Source organism: Phodopus roborovskii, unplaced genomic scaffold, assembly GCF_943737965.1.
Source record: "Phodopus roborovskii unplaced genomic scaffold, PHOROB, whole genome shotgun sequence".
NCBI lineage: Eukaryota > Metazoa > Chordata > Mammalia > Rodentia > Cricetidae > Phodopus > Phodopus roborovskii.
This window is the reverse complement of record NW_026126469.1, coordinates 9,548,309-9,566,230: the sequence shown is the minus strand read 5'-3', so window position 1 is coordinate 9,566,230 and position 17,922 is coordinate 9,548,309. Positions and strand designations below refer to the sequence as shown.

Here is a 17,922-nt window from a genome sequence, read left to right as displayed (position 1 = left end):
CATTTATCAACTATGGTGTTGTGAGGAAGCTGCCAGGACAATAACTCCAGAGATCAATTTCTTAGAGGTTTTATTTACGTGCAGGTTGGACAAGCCCCCTTGATGATAAGATAAACAACTGTCAAGGATGCCATAAAAGATGAGCAGGAGAAAAGAATGCCACAGGATACTGAATCGTGATCATGGTTGAACAATGTGGCTACAATAGGTAAATGTATGTGCTATTAGAAATCAAGGACTACAAACAGGAGTGGCCCTGCTTACCATCATTAATTCAGCTGCTTACTTTGTGTCCCCATGGCTATGACTCAAGACTCTAGCAGAACCAGAGATCCTTAATGTTGAGTAGTTCTTACCAAGGAATTCAGCAAGAATACCATGTCCAGCTAGAACCAGTCAGATCTAAGATTCTCAGAGATAGGATAAAGTAAGCAACTGGATCATCAGGTGCCAATCGAAGTGGGTAGCAACCTGTCCCTTGGGGAATCCACAAAGTACAGAGACTCTGTGAGTATGTTTTCAGGGAACAAGGCTTTGATCTCTTCACTGGGTTAGGTGAAAAGCATTTGCCTTGCTAGGATGATGAGGGAGTGGGATGGAGTCAATCTCCCAAGGCACATGGAAACATACACAAACTTGTGTGGTGGTTTGGAGAGGGGGAATATGAATAGAGGCTGCTGGGGATAGCCTGAGAGGAAATGGGAACAGATGATTTGGCTATGGTTTTCTGGCCTCTCCTACTTCACTGATAAAATTACTTTAATAGTCATTGTCTTCTAGGGACCTTTCTATGCTTTCTACTACCTTGAAGCAAGTACAATTGCCATGTACTATTCTAACTGCCATTGTTTCCCAGAAGCATACAGTAATGTCTACAAATTTCAAATGACTCCTTAATGCCTATAGATAATCTTGAACTAAGCAGGGACCAAGGACAACAGGGAAACAAGAAGTAAAGAGATGGGAACAACAACAACAGAGTGGATGACAAAGATGACAAAGTAATATATAAATTGAAGGTGAGCTCAGGTGATATAAACAGGAAGATCTGGTTGTTGATTAATTTTTGTCTTAAATATAGTATAGCAAAGACATTGTGGCAGCCACACAGAGACATCTAACAGACATATGGAAATGGGGTGAAAATTGTGGTGTTATGTCATGGAATCCCAGACTGGAAAATTCTTACATTCTTTTCAATCCACTGCTAAAAGCCATGAAATAACATGATAGCTCCAGGAAATATCAAATCAAAGGGAAACTCTCAGTGATGGGGCAATTTGAGTAGGTTTCACAAGACGGAGGGACAACAGAGAATGGGAAGAAGTCATGTTTCTAACATATAAATTATTTTGTTTTGTTCCATGAAAGTTTAGGCATATCTAAAGCCCAGTTCCTTCTATGGCGCTGCACTTCTATGCTGCTAAACAAATGACCACAGTCTCAGCACCTCAGTACAGATTTACAGCCTTATAGTTCTGGAGGTCAGATCTCTAAAGTCATCCTCACTAGCCTAATGTCATGATAATGGTTGGGACAGTGAAAGGGCTCAGATTGTAAAGGTGGCTGCAGCCAAGTCTGACATGGGTTCAGTCTTCAGAATTCATGTAACAGACAGAGAAAGCTGGCTCCAGAGGGTTCTCCTCTGACCTCTACCTGTGCCCTATGGCACATGTACACACACACACACACACACACACACACACACACACACACACACATTAAAAATAAATATTATTAAAAGTTTACACCACTTGATGGCAGGCTCCAAGGAAGCTCCTATTTCTGTACCCGCGTTAGCTTTCAGAAGGTCACCTCTGCTCTTTGTGACAAGTCCTTTCTTCATTTTTGAAATACATCGCTCCAACCTGTGATTCTTGCCTCAAATCTCTCCTGGTGTTGACCCTGTTGCCTCCCTCTGGCTAGGACATGTGTTTCTCAGATTCCTCTTGCTCTGACAAAATATCTGAGAGCAAGCTTCTTCAGATAGGAATATTTAGCTGAGTTCTATTGCAGTTGTCAACAATGTTATTTGACTGTTATTTGGGATCCTGTGTCAAGGCCGAACATCACAGAAGTTAAGTAAAGGGAGATGAAGGGTACTCACCTCATGGTGACCAGGAAGTAAGAGAAGGGAAAAGTTGAGTGCTTACAAAAACACGCCCTAGCATTGCACCCTGTCTAAGCCATGTCCTAAAGCTTTCATCACCTCCCATAACTCCATCACCCAGAGACCAAGCCTTCAACATTGAGCTTTTCGTGGACCTTGATTGAAAAGACAAAACAAAAGGACATTTTGTTATTATTCATCCTGAGAAAGCAAGACAGTTTATCTCAAGATCTTTTAATTAATCACACCTGTAAAATCCATTCTTCCAAATACTGTATGTAGTATAGCCATACGTTCTAAAGGTTATGGTGAGTACATTGGGGTAAGAGCAATTTTGATGGTGGTGGGGGGAGCATTATTCAGTCTGTCACATTAAATTTACAATAATACTCATGACTATTAGTTCTTGTCAAGATTTCTTAATTGCTTAATAACAAAAAGTGAGCAAGCAAATACAAACTGTTCAGTGATTTAAAATGAATTTGTTTTGGAGTCCATTATGTGTTTGTCATGTTTTAAGCTATTTTCAGAGCATGTCCAGGAAACCAGGTTTATTCTATACATTTGGTCATGTTTGATCTCAAATCAGTTCACTGATATGTTGTAATGACATCCACTTTATTGATAACTGTGGAATGAAAACAAGATGATAAGCCTACCATTTCAATAATAGACGAATAAAGGTAAGTGCAGCAAGGGAGAATGCTGCTATCAGCCCTGGGTTATGGGACTCTCTGTGTTCCTGAGAATGCATATTCTCAAAAGATATATTGTAAGTCTGAGGTGAAGGGCTGTGGCTCTTTGGTGGGGAAGAACTGTAGCTCTTCGGTGGGGAAGTGCTGTGGCTCTTTGGTGGGGAAGAACTGTAGCTCTTCGGTGGGGAAGTGCTGTGGCTCTTTGGTGGGGAAGAACTGTAGCTCTTTGGTGGGGAAGTGCTGTGGCTCTTTGGTGGGGAAGAACTGTAGCTCTTCGGTGGGGAAGTGCTGTGGCTCTTTGGTGGGGAAGAACTGTAGCTCTTCGGTGGGGAAGTGCTGTGGCTCTTCAGTGGAGAAGAACTGTAGATTGTTGGTGGGGAAGATGGGGATTTAGGCAGCTTTGCTTCATATGCAAAGGCACACCCTCCATGGTAGCCCAGGGTGCATGCCTCACAATTGGCTGTGTCATGGGGTCCATCCAAAGGCACCCTCTCATTCAAGGTTGATGGTGTCTTCTTCAAGCCATGTCCGTAGTATTTCCGCAGAATATAACTGACTAGGTTCTCCAGAATCCTTTGCATGCTCTCAGTGGAGAACTCAGGATTCTCAAATTTAGACCTAGTACACTTCTGGCACCTCTGTGCGAAGATCCTCATGAGCACCCGGCCTTGAAGTTTCCCGGGCTCCCGGTACAGGTGGCACAGGATCTTCACTTGGGCAGAAACCCAATGTCTGCTACATATAGAACACTGGAACCTGTAGGCAGAACAGAGAAGCCATTGTGCCCTTAGCTGACAATTGACCTGTGAGGAAATGGTCAGCTAAGGGATTCTAGGAATCCCCTTCACATGGTTTTGAATAACCTGGTGTCAGAGAAGGAAGAACAAAAGACATTGCATTTTAGATGCTTTCCTGATACTAAGCCTGCATCTTTGATAGTAAAAGCCTCTCTGGAAGTCTTAAAAAGAAGAGAATTTGCAGGGTGGCAGTGGCAGAGAATACCTTTAATCCCAGCCTTAGGCAGGCAAAGGAGGGCAAAGGCAGGCAGATCTTTGTGAGTTCAAGGCCAATCTGGCCTACAGAGTGACTTCCAGAACTGTCAGAGCTGTTACACAAAGAAACTTTGTCTTGGGGGAAAAAAAATAGACAAGTGTTACTATGTGCATGGAGTTTCCTTCTTTGTTATGACAACAGGAAACTTCTATAAAATGCTTATTTTGAGACAGGCAGTACTGATACCTTTCGGTGTTATCACCCTTTATCTGTAGATCATTCCTCAAGGTGTTATTAAGCCCCTTGTCACTAAGAAAAGTGAATAAAATTACACAACTTGCCTGTGATATAGAGCCTAGGCCATTGAAACCAACCTTATTATCCATCTACTACAGAGCATCCCTCCAGGGAATAATATGACTAATCTTAGAAAGCGACCAGAACAAGTAGGAATGTATGTGTGAGGGTTCATGTGGGGTGGGACACAGTATTTTTGAGGTAGGGCAAGGGTGGGCAGGCAGAGGGACAGATGAGGAGATAGGAAAGAACTGTGGGTGGTAGGAGCTCTAGAAAAGGCCCTAGGATTCTAGAGAGGTTGGGTTCTCAGACCAGCCATCTTACTTTCCTGACAATACAGGAGAGCTGTTTTCTACAACATGGAGCTGGCTTGGGACTGAAGAGACGACAACCAATAAAGAAGGGACATTCCACAGACACTCTCTGACCTGGGTTTTGGGTTTTTCTCTTTTTATCGATAGGATTCCTCTAAACCCATATTCAACATGGCTGCTTGATCTTACTTGATTCCTAGGAACTAGCACTGAGCATGGGTGAGGCAAGGGAACTTACTGCATCCTGTAGGGGCTGGTCAGGATTAGCACAGGACCTTAAAATTCCATCCCCTCACCCCCTTCTTCAATTCCAGCTCCCTATAGGCAATAGCATTCTGGGAGTGGAGAAGGCCCTGCTCAAGAAACTCTGGGCCCCGAGTAAGAAATCTGTGTCTCCTGAGAAGGTCAACTCTCTCGTCTCGTCCACAACTACATCTGCTTGTTAGAATAGCAATACAGCCCCCCCCCAAGGGCGAACTCTCTCCTTGTGTCAAGAGAATAGACTATCAAGAGAATAGTATCTGGGTGGATACTTAACTTCCAGTTGGACCATCCAAGCACCTGGCCAATTGACCAATCACCCCTAAGAAGACCCGCTCATCTGAGGCCATGCTAGCGGATAAATGAGTCATCCTTTTAATGATATTGTACATTTTCTTCCCAGAATTTCTGCTCCTTACTTCGTAGCTTACAAAACCCAGCTCGGCAACTCTCCTTGCCTGGCTTCATAAGGAAAGCGTTAACTTTACCCTTTCTCCTTCCTGCCTCTGCTCTAAGCATGCTTTCCTTGTACTAGCATTCAGGCACACCTGGCTTGCCTCTTAGAGACCTGGCAGAGTACAGCGCCCCTGTGAGCATGCGCATGCGCAGTAGGCAGGCAGTGATCTGGCCTGCTGTGAGGTCTCTGTGCACATGCGCTGCATCCCTTCCTTTGCCCACCTTTTTCTCTCTTCTACCTCTTCTTCATTTTCTCTCTCTTCCCCTCTCCTAGCCCCTGAACCGTCTCTCTCTCTGCCTCTCTGCCTCTCTCTCCCTCCTTCTCTCTTCCTCTTCCTATTTCTATTTCTCCCTCCTCTCTCTTCTTGCTTCACCAATAAAACTGTCCATATGGGTGTTGTCTCTTAGCCGCAGTTGGGCCCTTTGGCTTCACAGTATAACACTGTGACACTGGCCTTGCTTACATCTTCTCTGTGTGCCCCCACCACATAGCTCCATAGCAACTGAACTCATAGGGTAAAGCGAGCCTTCTGCCCCTTCTCCATTCTACTTCCCCAGGCAGCTACTGAGATTTGCAGCTTGCCTCCCTGATGGCTTGACTTTGGAACTCTAATAAAATTGTCCTCAGGCTTCCCTCCAGTCCTGTCCATTTTAAAATTCTTTTACTGAAGAAATTAAGAACACAAAGAAGGAAGTCTACTTCCTCCTAACAGTTCCATGATTGCAAAAGCCTGGGATCCTAGCTAGCCATATTTGTTCTTTCTTTTATAATAGCAAGCTGACAGAGGCTATTCTGTACTCAGTGTGACCTTGAGGACGACCAGCTGCCCAACCCCCACTCACCTGCCAAGTCCTGTTTGCTGGTACTGCCTCCATCCCAGGGCCAAGTCATCGGGTAGAATGTTCTTATCCAACTGCAAGGTCCACTTGGCCTTGGGTTTCTCCTCCTGGATCAGTTCTTGAAACATTTTCTCCCATGTACTGGCATCTGAGAACAACATTTTCTGAGGTGGAGGCTGAGGTCTGGGCATAGTAAGCAGCTTGCTGTCTTGCTCAATCTGGGAGACAGAGGGGAGGGGGGAAAAACAGTTTCAGTTTCCTGTTTCTCTGTTCTCTTTAAGTTTCGGTTTCCATTTCCCATCTCTAACTTTCGGTTCCCAAGGTGCACCGAACAGTTCTCAGTTGAAAAGGCAGAAGGCAGCAGAGTCCCACCACTGTGTTCCCTCTCCCTCCCTCCCTCCCTCCCTCCCTCCCTCCCTCACATGAACCCTGACCACCCTCCCCTCCCATCCCCCCACATACACACTCCACATGTAGGGTGATGCCATCCAGGATGGGCCATCCAAATCTGTCAAGTCATTTGAAGCAGGGACCAGGACTTCTCTCCTGTCTCTCGGTTAAGGGAGTATCTCTCCTGAACATCTTTCTAACGTGGGGTATTTTGTAAGCAAGCACACTGAGGGCTGCCAAACCTTGCCCAAAGTTACAGGCAGATAAACCGAGGGAAAATTTGAACCTGGGTCTCATGGATTTGAAAACCTGCAGTGTCTGCACCCACCTCACTGCCTGGAGAGAAGCCCAAGAGGGTTGCTGTGAGCTGGCACAGGGTACCAGAGTCAGAGGACAGTAGCAAATCCCTGATTTGGCAGTCTGAGCTAGGGATTCCCTGTCTCTCCAGGGGACAGACTAGGAGACCAAGCTGAAAAGAGTATTTGCTCACAGGAGAAACATGCCAGTGAGGTAGTCACAGCTACTCTGTTGTCGCAGGTGTTCTGCAGACTGTACAAGTTAAGGGCTAGTACAAAGAGGTGTTTGTGAGAGAAATGCAAAGCTGATGAGCCACAGTGGTATTTATAGACTCACCAAACTAGGAAAGAAACTGGCCCCTAGTCCTTTGGACTGCAGTACCCAGCTTCAAATGTGTGCTCTGGGCTCTCGGCTGGATCTTAGCACTTCCCCTCTCCTAGGATCCTGTTTGTCTTTGGGTTTGTAGAGCATATGGAAACTGATGTGGATTACAAGCCTGGCAAGGACCATTTTTGGCAGTTAGCCAGTTGCCTATGAAAGTTGCTAAGGTAGAAATATCCAGACTGTGGAGTTCTTTTTTGACAATTAGAAAGAGGACCCTTGAAGCTTTTGAAGCCTTGTGTTTGTATATTGGCTTGTACTTTCATATGTATATTATCCTAGAGCCCAGGTTGGGGACATCTCTCACTGATAGAATAGAATGAATGTTTGTTTGGGGTTTTTTGTTCTGTTTGTTTGTTTGTTTTGGGGGAGGGGGTGTCAGGGATTTAACTAGATCTTTTAAAGGCATACCTAACTCAGTCTGAAATTCCAGTCAGAAAACCTGGTCCCTCTGAAGTTTAGTCAAATGCAAAAGATGTAAAAAGCAGGACACTCCATCTTTAGAACTCCATTACCTCTTCTATCTTGGGAACAGAATCCTCCTATGGTCTAGAGCCTTCTAAGCTTTAATGTGACTTTATTGGGAGCCAGACCTGTATAATCTATTCTGTAACCCTCTCCTTTATAATTCAGGAAAACACCTAAATCTAGACAAAGAACACAGGAAATTCTGGGAGCTTGGACTTGGATATATTCTGTCTAGAATACTCGAGCTAGACAACCCTTAAGAATCTTTTCTATTTTGCTCTCCTTTTTGTTTTAAGATTTAAGCTTTTATTTAAGAATGTTCATGCAATGCACTTTAATCACATTCATCAACTCCTCTCACATCTCCTACATTCCTAATGTTAGAAATAAATTCAAGGTGTGAATGAAAGAAGGAGACCACCACTCCAATGGAAGTATCTAGAAAAGCAGACTTTACCCTTGATCAGAAGGGTGTGTCCCAAAGAGCAAACACACAGACAAGAAGTACACTTGATTTTTATTCTAACTCAAATAGAGATTGAGTCTTTTCCCCACTGGTTGGGATCCAACCTCACAGATCTGATTGGCTAGTCTGAAAAGAATTGCACAGGAAATGAAGGCAGGAGTGGGGAAAGGCCATTGTTCTAAGGGGTAAAGATTGTTCCAGGCCATCAAATTCCTGGAATGCATCAGGGGCCGTTATATAAACAGAATTTACCAGGTATTTTATAGGGCCTGCTGTTTTGGTCTGTAAATACTTGCTAGTGTTTGTACACACAATCTATGGGTAGACAGAAGCCTACTTGAACAGAGACTCTTCGGATAGTTACTAAGAAACTTCTTCAGGAAATAATTCTTAGGTTTAGACTGTCCCTAGCTTTGGGGACCCTACCCATGGATGGTCCAGCCTTCATGGCCAGAGTGTCTCAAAAATCTGACAAAGGTATTAAATATTAATTAGAAATTACGTTGAGCTTATAGGATATAGAGCTTAGGTCAGATAGAGAAAATATATAGCATTCTTAAGGAAACTCTGTTCAATTGATTACAGAAACTGGCAACAATTGGACCCAATATGCTCCTTTCTGGGAGAGGCTTACACCCTTTGAAGCTATGTTTGGAAGACACCTCCCATCCTCCTAAAACCCCTAGATATTCCCCAGCAGACTAATCATTCCCTTTTCAAGTTATTGCTGGATTTGCACAAAGCATACCAGGCCATTGACAGGGTTGTGAAGGGAATCCTGCCATCTTCCACCACCTAACCCTTTCACCAGGTCCAGCCAGGAGGATCCCTTTCTGGACCCTGGAACCTCTCTGGAATGGTCCCTACCCAGCTATTCTCACCACCCTAACTGCTTCGAAAATGTTTGTTGTCATCCCCTGGACTCATCACCCTCAATTAAAAAAAAAAAAAAAAAAGCTACTAAAGACAATGACAGGTGGACTATCAAACTTGGACACCTTAAAGATAAGATTGACCAGATGACCAGAGTTTACTAACCCAGACACTCAATCCTCATCTACCCCAAACCTGGACATGGGAATTCAGAAAAGCTGGGCTTGGGAAAATCGTTCAGGTGGACCTATATGCTCAAATATCCCTTCCATGGGTGATTGCCTATGGGAAGGACAGGAGGAGGTTGTGGAGGAGACTGGCTAGAAAGAGGCCTCCAGGTACTACATTTTTATGCAGGCCCTGATGATTGGTGGTGAATTGTCCTGCCAAGGACAAGGTCCTCAAATTACAAATTACAATCTTGCCTCCTCATCTTAAAAGGTTTGCTCAAATATTCAAAGAATCAACACCAGCCAAGATTACTACATATTTTTTTTTTTCATGCACTGGAATCTACCTGGCTGGCTTGATTGTACTAATGGTTTGACTAAGATGTGCCTCCTCTGACTCACTGGAGAGTCACACCCCCACTCTATGTATACTGCTCTACCATATCCCCCAAATATATGTCGATAATGGAGAAGAAGGGAGAGCTCATGTTGGCCTTGACTCAATGTTAATGAGGGTCAAACAGGCCCCAATTCTGGCCCCAATCCTATTAGGGGAAGAAACAGCTCCTTCAATTTCCATAGGCACCTCAGCCTTGACTGGTGGGAGTCAAGATGTTAGAGAACTCAGTTCCTAAGATAAACGTAGACCTAGGCCATTTGAAGAAGTCTATTTCCAGGCTGCAGAGCCAAGTTAACTCCCTCACAGAGATAATTCTGCAGAACTGGAGGTGAACTACATTTTACAAACCAAGGAGGACTTTGCATGGCCTTAGGAGAAACTCAATGCTTTTGTGGCCACCAACCAGGGGTAATTGGGGGAAAACCTTGCCATAGTCAGAGAAAACCTCAAGGAAAGGGAAGAAAGGAGACACAGATAAGATAGTTGACATCAGTCTCTGCTTACCTGGTCCCCATGGCTGACCACCTTACTGTTAGCATTAGTTAGATAGCTGATGATTATCCTGATCAAACTTACAATGGGACCCTGCATATTCAACTGCATGGATAACTACATCAAATAGAGAATAAATTCAGTTAAGCTACTTGTCCTTAGGACCAACTATGCCCCACCACCCCCGGAACAGGATGAGTCAATGATTTGACTCATGCCCATAAAACCAGTGGGGAATGTGACAGGGCAATCAGTGCCAAGGTTCCTCCATCGCATATTATTGCTGAGGCCATTTCAGGCTTAACTATAATTTGATCTCTTTGATGGGAAGCCCCATGGAAAGTTACCCAACTCTATTGTAGGAACCCAAAGTCAAGATGTCCCAGCTGATTTACCTTAGTTTCTGTTAAACTGCCTGCTTGTAAAAACACCCTCTGCAGCTGCAGAGTGAGATAACAGGATGTGAAGTTTGCCATTAAAAGACCCCTTTTCTAGATGCTTGGTGCTACACTTCGGTGCAGAATACCGGAGTGTATTCCAGCTGCTTAGCACAAAGACTTTCAGTTTGCTATAGACTGTCTGAGTAGTCTTCTCCAGTGGGCTTACCAGAACAGTGGGAGGAGCAGCTGCATAAAAGTCTTACAAGGTGAGAGGAGATAAAAGAGGATTTGAACTGCTTGTCCTAAACACATTTTTATATTATTTGATGGGAAAGACTCTATTTGGTCTTTCTTACAACTACCCACCCAACTTCCCATAACTTCAGCCCCCAACCTCCATCAAGTTCAGTATTTGTTGGCTAAACACTACTGGGCATAGAGCTGTCTTGGAGTATGGTCCATGTATAACAGGTGTCACACCACTGAGGACAACTCACTCTCATCCTTCGTGCTTGGTTTTGTCTGGTTTAAGCTATCGTTGTGATTATCCCTCCCCACACCTCACTAAAACTGAGGGAAAATGACTCACCCCGTGCATACAGTGTAATGGTGGAAAGCTATCTGTTGTTAGAACCCTTGGGTCCAGGAATTCACTATGCCTCCCCTGGGCTCCTCAGTCCATGTGCTCTTTGTCTAATGACTTTAGATATAACACCTTCTAGAATATCTCAGTGGTAAAACAGGATTCTCATGGAATTACAGATGACCATGTCCCACCCAGAAAGGAATGTTTGTTGAGACAGCCTGCTTTACCTTTGGCAAACAGTTTCAGGAAGGTGAGACTGCAGGATAGACATGTATGTCTTCTGTGGAACAATCTTTTTACACTGTAAATATGAATTACTCTCACTGGTAAATAAAAGTTGACTGGCCAATAACTGGGCAGCAGGGGTGAGGCTGGATTTGCAGACAAAAGGAGAGAGTAAAAAAGAAGGGACGGCTCTCAAGAACCTCGAGCAGATGGAGAGAAGATGGACTTGCTGTGTTGAAAAAAAAAAGAAGAAAAAAAAAAAAAAAAAAGGAATACTACATGGTAGGGAAATATAGGTTAATTCCCTACCCGATAGTCTGAGCTATCGGCTGAGCATTTATAATTAATAGTAAGTCTCTGTGTGGTGATTTGGGAACTGGCTGGTGGGACATAAAATCCATCCATATAAAGAGTATAAAAAACAGGTAGCACAGCCAGGCGGGGGTGGCACACACTTTTAATCCCAGCACTTGGAAGGCAGAGGCAGGTGGATCTCTGTGAGTTCAAGGTCAGCCTGGTCTACAGCACTAGTTCCAGGACACCCAGGGCTGTTCACAGGGAAACACTGACTCAAAAAGCCAAAAACAAACAAACAAATCGAACAGGTAGCATTTGCTCCAGAATAATAAAAGGCACTCTCAAAGGTGAGCCTGGCGATGTTGCTAAAGGAGCCCTTGTGGAAGCAAGCATTCTCAGGAGGTGAGAGTGTGCAAGCAGCCCTTCTGAGTGTCACAGGAAAAGAACCCAGGAACAAAGTCTTATTCAGAGAGCCTGCAACCAGAAAATATCCAATACTCTGTCTGCATCTCAGCTATAGCCTGTGGATTACAGAGAGGAGCAACAAAGGCTGTCAGCCCGCCAGAAGACTTGCCCCTCTAGTCTCTAAGATTTATGGTGTTGCTGCCTTTCTCCTTGGTCTCCTCTTGGTAGCAGGGAGGCTTTGTAACACCAAGGCCACAGAGTCTTGCAGTCGACCCAAATCAGACCTTTTGATGACATCTACATTGAAGCTCAGCTCATAGCAAATGACCCATCAGCAGTGTGCACATGGAGATTCCTTTCTATGGGATGAAGAGCAAATGTGTTCTTACCATGAAGAGCAAACAGTGTCTGTCTTAGTTACGTTTATTACTGCTGTGATGAAACACCATGAGCAACACAACTAGGGGAGGCTCGAGGGTTTATTTCACTCACAGTTCCATATAACATCATCCCACAGTGAGGACAGGAACTCAAAGAGGGCAGGAACCCAGAAGCAGGAGATGATACAGAGGCTGTGGGGGAGCGCTGCTTACTGGTTTGCTTCCCCTACTTTGCTCAACCTACATTTTTATAGAGCCTAAGCCCAGGGATGGACCACCCTCAACAGACTGGGCACTTCTCATCAGTCACTAAAAAATTACCTTACAGCTGGATCTTACAGAGCATTTTCTCAACTGAGGTTCCTTCCTTTTAGATAGCTCTGGCTTGTGTCACATTGACACAAGCACAGTGCCCTTATATCTATGTGACCACTGTGGACCACTGCATTGGCCACACCTTTAGGGGTGAAAGTGAGCAATGGCTAAAGGGACAATTGAGCCAGTTACATGTTAATGCAGGCATGCAGGCTCTATACTATGCCACCCCATGGCTATTCTCCTGTCCAGGAGGTTGACAGGCCCAGTTGGGTTGACTTTTAGAGGAAGGGACAACAGCATGATAGCATGTCTTTCTTCTTTGCCAGAAAATCTCTAGCTACTTGATAATACTAAAATCTTCCTAGCAGTTGAGAAAGTCACTCTCTAACCTACTTAGATCATTTTTTTAAACTAAATATCGTGTAACAGAATAGATTTAAAGAAAGTAAAATAAATTTAAAAGAAATAGCTTGCTTTACCAGAAAGAAATAGCCTTCCCTTATAATAGGCCTTCACAAAACCACTCCTGCCTCCCTATTTTTCCTATACATTTGAAAACATAAGGAGAGGCAATGGTGATCTTTTCCACTTCTTTAAAAAAAATATTTTAACAAAGACACAGGAAGAAGAGATCCATCTCCAGTGATCTCCAAGCCTGCTGAAAGCTGACTGGCCACGATCCTACTGAAGAACTTCTGAGGGTTCGCTGTAAAGAAAACCTCCTGACCTCAGGAAGAAAATGCAGATTGATGCAGCTCCAAGGACTGATTCCAGAGTGCCCTGAAATAGTGAGAGATGCCATCCTCTGTTCTTTCCAAACAATTTATTTCTTCAGTGACTCTAGCTTGTGTGCAGAATGCGATGGAAGACTGAAGCTTGCTTAGAAGAGAAAAGTGGAAGTGAAAGAGGTATCCATGCTTTCCTTCACAGACGCAAATTGCATCAGTTAGTTAGCACATGTTCCACAGGATTTGCAGAAGAGGTGAACATGGGAACACACTTCAGCCCTTCAGGTAGAAAGGGATGAATTATGAGCTAAGTAGAGTCCCTTCACTGTTCATGTTAAGTGTGCATCTCCTTCCATACCCAGAAGAGCCTGGTAAGCAGTAGATTTCTCTGTGCTCAGATTTCTCTGATGCAGAACTCTGAGGGAAGTATGCATGCTCCCAAACACAGGATAAGTTGACAACGATAATCAAAGCATCAGAGGCACAGCAAATCTAGATAGGTGTCTTCATAGTAATTCCCCAAGAATTCCTTTCCTGAGCCATTGAGGACATCCTTAGCTGGACCACAGCTCCCATTAATACTACTGCCTCTTAGCAGAAGGCCATCGTGGAGGACAAAGGTAATTATAGCACCCAGGTCCCAGGGCCCCAGCGTTGTTATAGGAGTCCTAAGAGAGAACAGGTAGACTTAAAGAAAAGCAGAATGAGAGAGCTGGGCTGAAAAGGCCAATGGCACATTTAGTCAATGCCTATAATATCCTAGTTCCATCTTCCTTATTTCAGGTGATACCTGGTCTATAGGGAAGACAAGGATGATCCTAGCGACTTTGTCCCACTCTGGAATACTGAGAACTGATTTTTCTAGACCTTCCTTTTTTCAGAAATGACCAGTGCCCTCACCTTTTTGGATCCCTGCTCGATACACCCCTGTCTTACTCACCCCTTCTCATCTGGGTTCCCTCATTCCATCACTAGAACACTGATCTAGCACCAGACTGCCCATTTTGAGTCCGGTTCTACCATTTTCCAACTGAGAGACCTTAAACCTTTCTGTGCCTCACTTTCCCTGTCTAAAATTGAGATAAGGATATTACCATTTAGTGGGAGCTGTTGTGAGAACTGATTCAAATATTTGGTAACTGGCAAATAGAAGTATTTACACTTTTAATGTAACATCTTGTTAATATAATATGGTAAAATTTCAAATAAAGGCTTTCTTTTTTAATTCTAAAATAAGGAGAAAAATATGTATGGTGACAGAACTTTATTAAATGAATCTCTTACATTAAAAAAAAGACTGGAACATTTGTTGACCCTCATATCCAAGTTAATAATACACCTTGATGTTATATAAGACTTAGGCTGTTATTCACGGGGTACCCAGCCTATTTGTTGTTTCTGCCTTCAAGAGAGCAATGTAACAACCAACCCTTCTTGCCTTGGATTTCCTATGTAATTAGCTTTGATAACCTACACTAATACATAGCTTTAATCTTAATGTATGTACTTTTCTGTGCCCCTGACCCTGAGAGCAATGCAAATGCATTTGTATGTGTGTTATGGTAACAAATGAAAGCAACCTTAAACAACAAATATCCTCCATAAATGTTGAAAGCAATATTTATAGATAGATAGTGTTTGATAATGGTATGTTTGCAGTTCTGAGTGCTTCAGGGTTGGTTGGAGTCAGTGACTTAATCCCTTGTAAAATTGTTGAAATTACTTCTGTAAAATATCCGTCATTCCTTCCCCTTGTGCTGTCTTGTGTATTATTCAATAAATATACAGCAAAGCCTTTTGTGGGGGACACAGCAACACAGGCAGTTAGCCACCAGGCAGGCATAGATAGATACACACAACAGAGAGTCTATAGACAAGCCAGAAACCACAAACTATATACAGAAGCCACAGGAGGAAACATGGATAATTTATACTTGGTGAAATGACTCCAAAGGGAAGCACTGACTTTTCTTTCCTTAATGCCACACAAACACAATGTGGTTCCTCTGAGGTTATCATCCATGCATTTAAAAGACACACATGGGAGTATATCTATAGTCAGGGAGCACCGAGGCCATTTAGGAATGTAAATTTACTGGCAGTGTTCATTCCTCCTATGGGCAAGTCCGGCTCCCTAGCATGCATCCAATATCTGTCATGATGGCCACCTAACACTGTAAAGAGTGAGCAAGAGCAGAAACAAGTGTGAATCTGGAACCAATGGCTTCTCAAGCCCAAGAACTCCGTCTGCTAAGGAAGCTGTCCAAAGACCAAAGATCATGCTGAAGTAAGCTAGAGAAAGGATGCAGATGAAGTTCCACTCTTCAGAGGGACAAGCTGATTACCATTTCTGTAAAAACCATTTGGCTTTAGGCTTAGGGGGCCTGTCCTCTGATATGTTGGGTTCAGTTTCAATAGACAACCTATGGATATTTATATTACAAAGAATTTCCATGAGCTTGAACAAACTAAGTTCTAGAGGGGGAAGAGCCACCTGTATTCTCCAGCCAGCCAAGGCCACCACATATACAGACATGACTCCCATTTCCAGCTGTCTTCAAGGCAGAGTCTTAAAACCAGAGTCACAGCTGTCCATGCACTGTTTTGAGGGTGTGGTAAGCACATTCACCCCAGAGGAGCAGGGTGTGTCACCACCTCCACCCCAGGCCAGTATCAGAAAACAAGCTGACCAAAGAGGCCCTTGATTTGGAGTTCTTACAAAGCCCATAGGTACAAGACTGAGAATTTTAAAACCCTAAGGGGACCACTTTTACGTTTTGCTGATAGAAGTCATTCTGGGTTCTCATGCTGAAAATGGAGAAAAAGTCTGTGCTTCATGTTGATGCAGAGAATTAAAAACAAAACACCAAGAAAAATCTCAGATCCCTCTGATCTCCTTAACATGGTCTTCCCTAAAGAGATCCTACCTTTAGCAAATGTGGTAGACTAAATGTCACCAAGAGTCTAACCTGGGCAAGAAAATATTCAATGTTAGTAGCCCCCAACCTTCAACATAGTAGTCGTTAGGGGAGCTACCTTATATCTTCCAGGGTGATTTGCCATCTATTCAGTGGTCTGGCTGGCAGTGACAGGGGGGGGGGGTCAGGCTGCCTGGGTGCTTTTCCCCGGGTCATGAGTCGAGTCCCACAGAATGACAATTAATTCTCTACTCAGCTTGGAATATCTGAGAATGAAAATAAAGAACTCAATCAGCTGTGAGAAAATCCAAAATACAAATGGAATCATCAACCCTCCAAACCATGGAAAATAATTTAAAGCTTCTTTAAGGTCCTCTCTTGCTGGTTGGCATTTAATTAGAAGACAAGAGCATTAATCCCCACATTTACTGATCGATTTACCCTCTTTGAACCCTGATATTTCTTTCTGAAATATAGATATAATACATATTTCACTAGATTCAATGATATATAGTAATATGATTTAGATATGGACTGAATGGTGAACTATTGGGTAATATTACTTAAAGAAATAAAGGATATAAAAAGTCTTGAAATAATAGCATTTGGATGAGAGAACATTTGAACTGAGGACCCAGACATGAAGAGAAGTTTAGACTAAGAATGTATATGCTTCTATGGTTGGAGAGAAAACAAAACAAAAGATAAAATGAACAACAAAACTTAGAGCACTTCATCTCAAATAGTATGCATTATCCGCATGACTACATGGTCCCTGTAAAAACCCACTGGCCAATGATGCTCATCAAGGAATGTTTCTGAGTAGATGCATCTAATGCAGTTAGTTGTCACATGTCCAGGCTTGTCCCTGGGAGTTTATACTGCACAAGTATATAATATTAACACACGAGATAAAACTGCTATAAATATGAATGGCAGCATTGAAGCAAGGTACTTTAACTTCTACCTGTGTGCATTTTTCTACTGTGTGATTCTGGGAGATGACGACAACCATCATTTGTCTAGTCACTGTGGCTATGTTGACCTGGCTTGCCCTTTGATGGATGGAAACAGCCACAACCTTAATGTATGAATTTAATTAACAGTAAACCACATTGAAAGCAAAGGAGGAGAGCTAGAAAAAATAGAGATAGGTCATTACAATACAAAGCTGAAGAGATATCACACAGCCTGTTGCTATACCATTGGTAAATGATCATCTTTCTTGCCTTTGCAGGCTCTCGCTAGGCATGGAAATGAGGCAAGAAACCAGTGGTACCCATAGGGCTTTTCCTGACATCAGAAATAATTTTCAGACTGTACAAAATGCAGCCATGCAGCCCAGATCCCAGGGAACAAGCAGTCTACCCAAGAAGTCTCAGTGGGTGTTTGAAAGGGCTCCTAATGGTGACATCCATGCAGAGGTTCAGACTCGTCCCCCACCTCAACAGTAAATTCATGAGGTTCATGCTGACATGCTGAGCCAGAGTCTTCCATCAGGGCTATTGATTTCTCCTGGGTCAGTTCTCACAGGTCATCTTCACACTCTATGCTGTGTTCCACTCCTTGGAGCACCTTTCTTGGGCAGCCACAAGACTTCAGGTTAGATTTTTCATTGCTATTGAGAAAAAAGAAGTTAATTCCCTTTCTTCCTTTCAACTCTTTATCAGACAGTTTTTCTTTCCATTTCCATTTTTAAAAATCCACATGGACCCCTACTTGCTCTCACTGAGGTTTAATTATTGGGTTCCATTTGCATATTGCTGAGAACTCAGAGAGAGA

General features: G+C 43.3%; 2 protein-coding genes across 2 annotated transcripts in view; both read right to left on the bottom strand.

Annotated features, from left to right (window-relative positions):
- Positions 1-17,922, bottom strand: part of St6gal1 (ST6 beta-galactoside alpha-2,6-sialyltransferase 1) — a 766,154-nt gene that overhangs the window by 372,591 nt on the left and 375,641 nt on the right. The window lies entirely within an intron of this gene.
- Rtp4 (receptor transporter protein 4) lies at positions 2,324-6,210 on the bottom strand. The gene is made up of 2 exons (XM_051191231.1): positions 5,970-6,210; positions 2,324-3,561 (listed from the first exon to the last, which is right to left on the bottom strand). Exons 1-2 carry the CDS (start codon positions 6,155-6,157, stop codon positions 2,766-2,768), a joined length of 984 nt encoding a protein of 327 aa, XP_051047188.1. The 5' UTR covers positions 6,158-6,210; the 3' UTR covers positions 2,324-2,765.

Excerpts from the sequence above, each read along its gene's own strand:
- Rtp4 (XM_051191231.1), bottom strand. The coding sequence starts at position 6,157 with ATGCCCAGACCTCAGCCTCCACCTCAGAAAATGTTGTTCTCAGATGCC. Across the intron at positions 3,562-5,969 it reads CAGCAAACAGGACTTGGCAG|GTTCCAGTGTTCTATATGTA; the intron begins GTGAGTGGGGGT and ends TTCTGCCTACAG.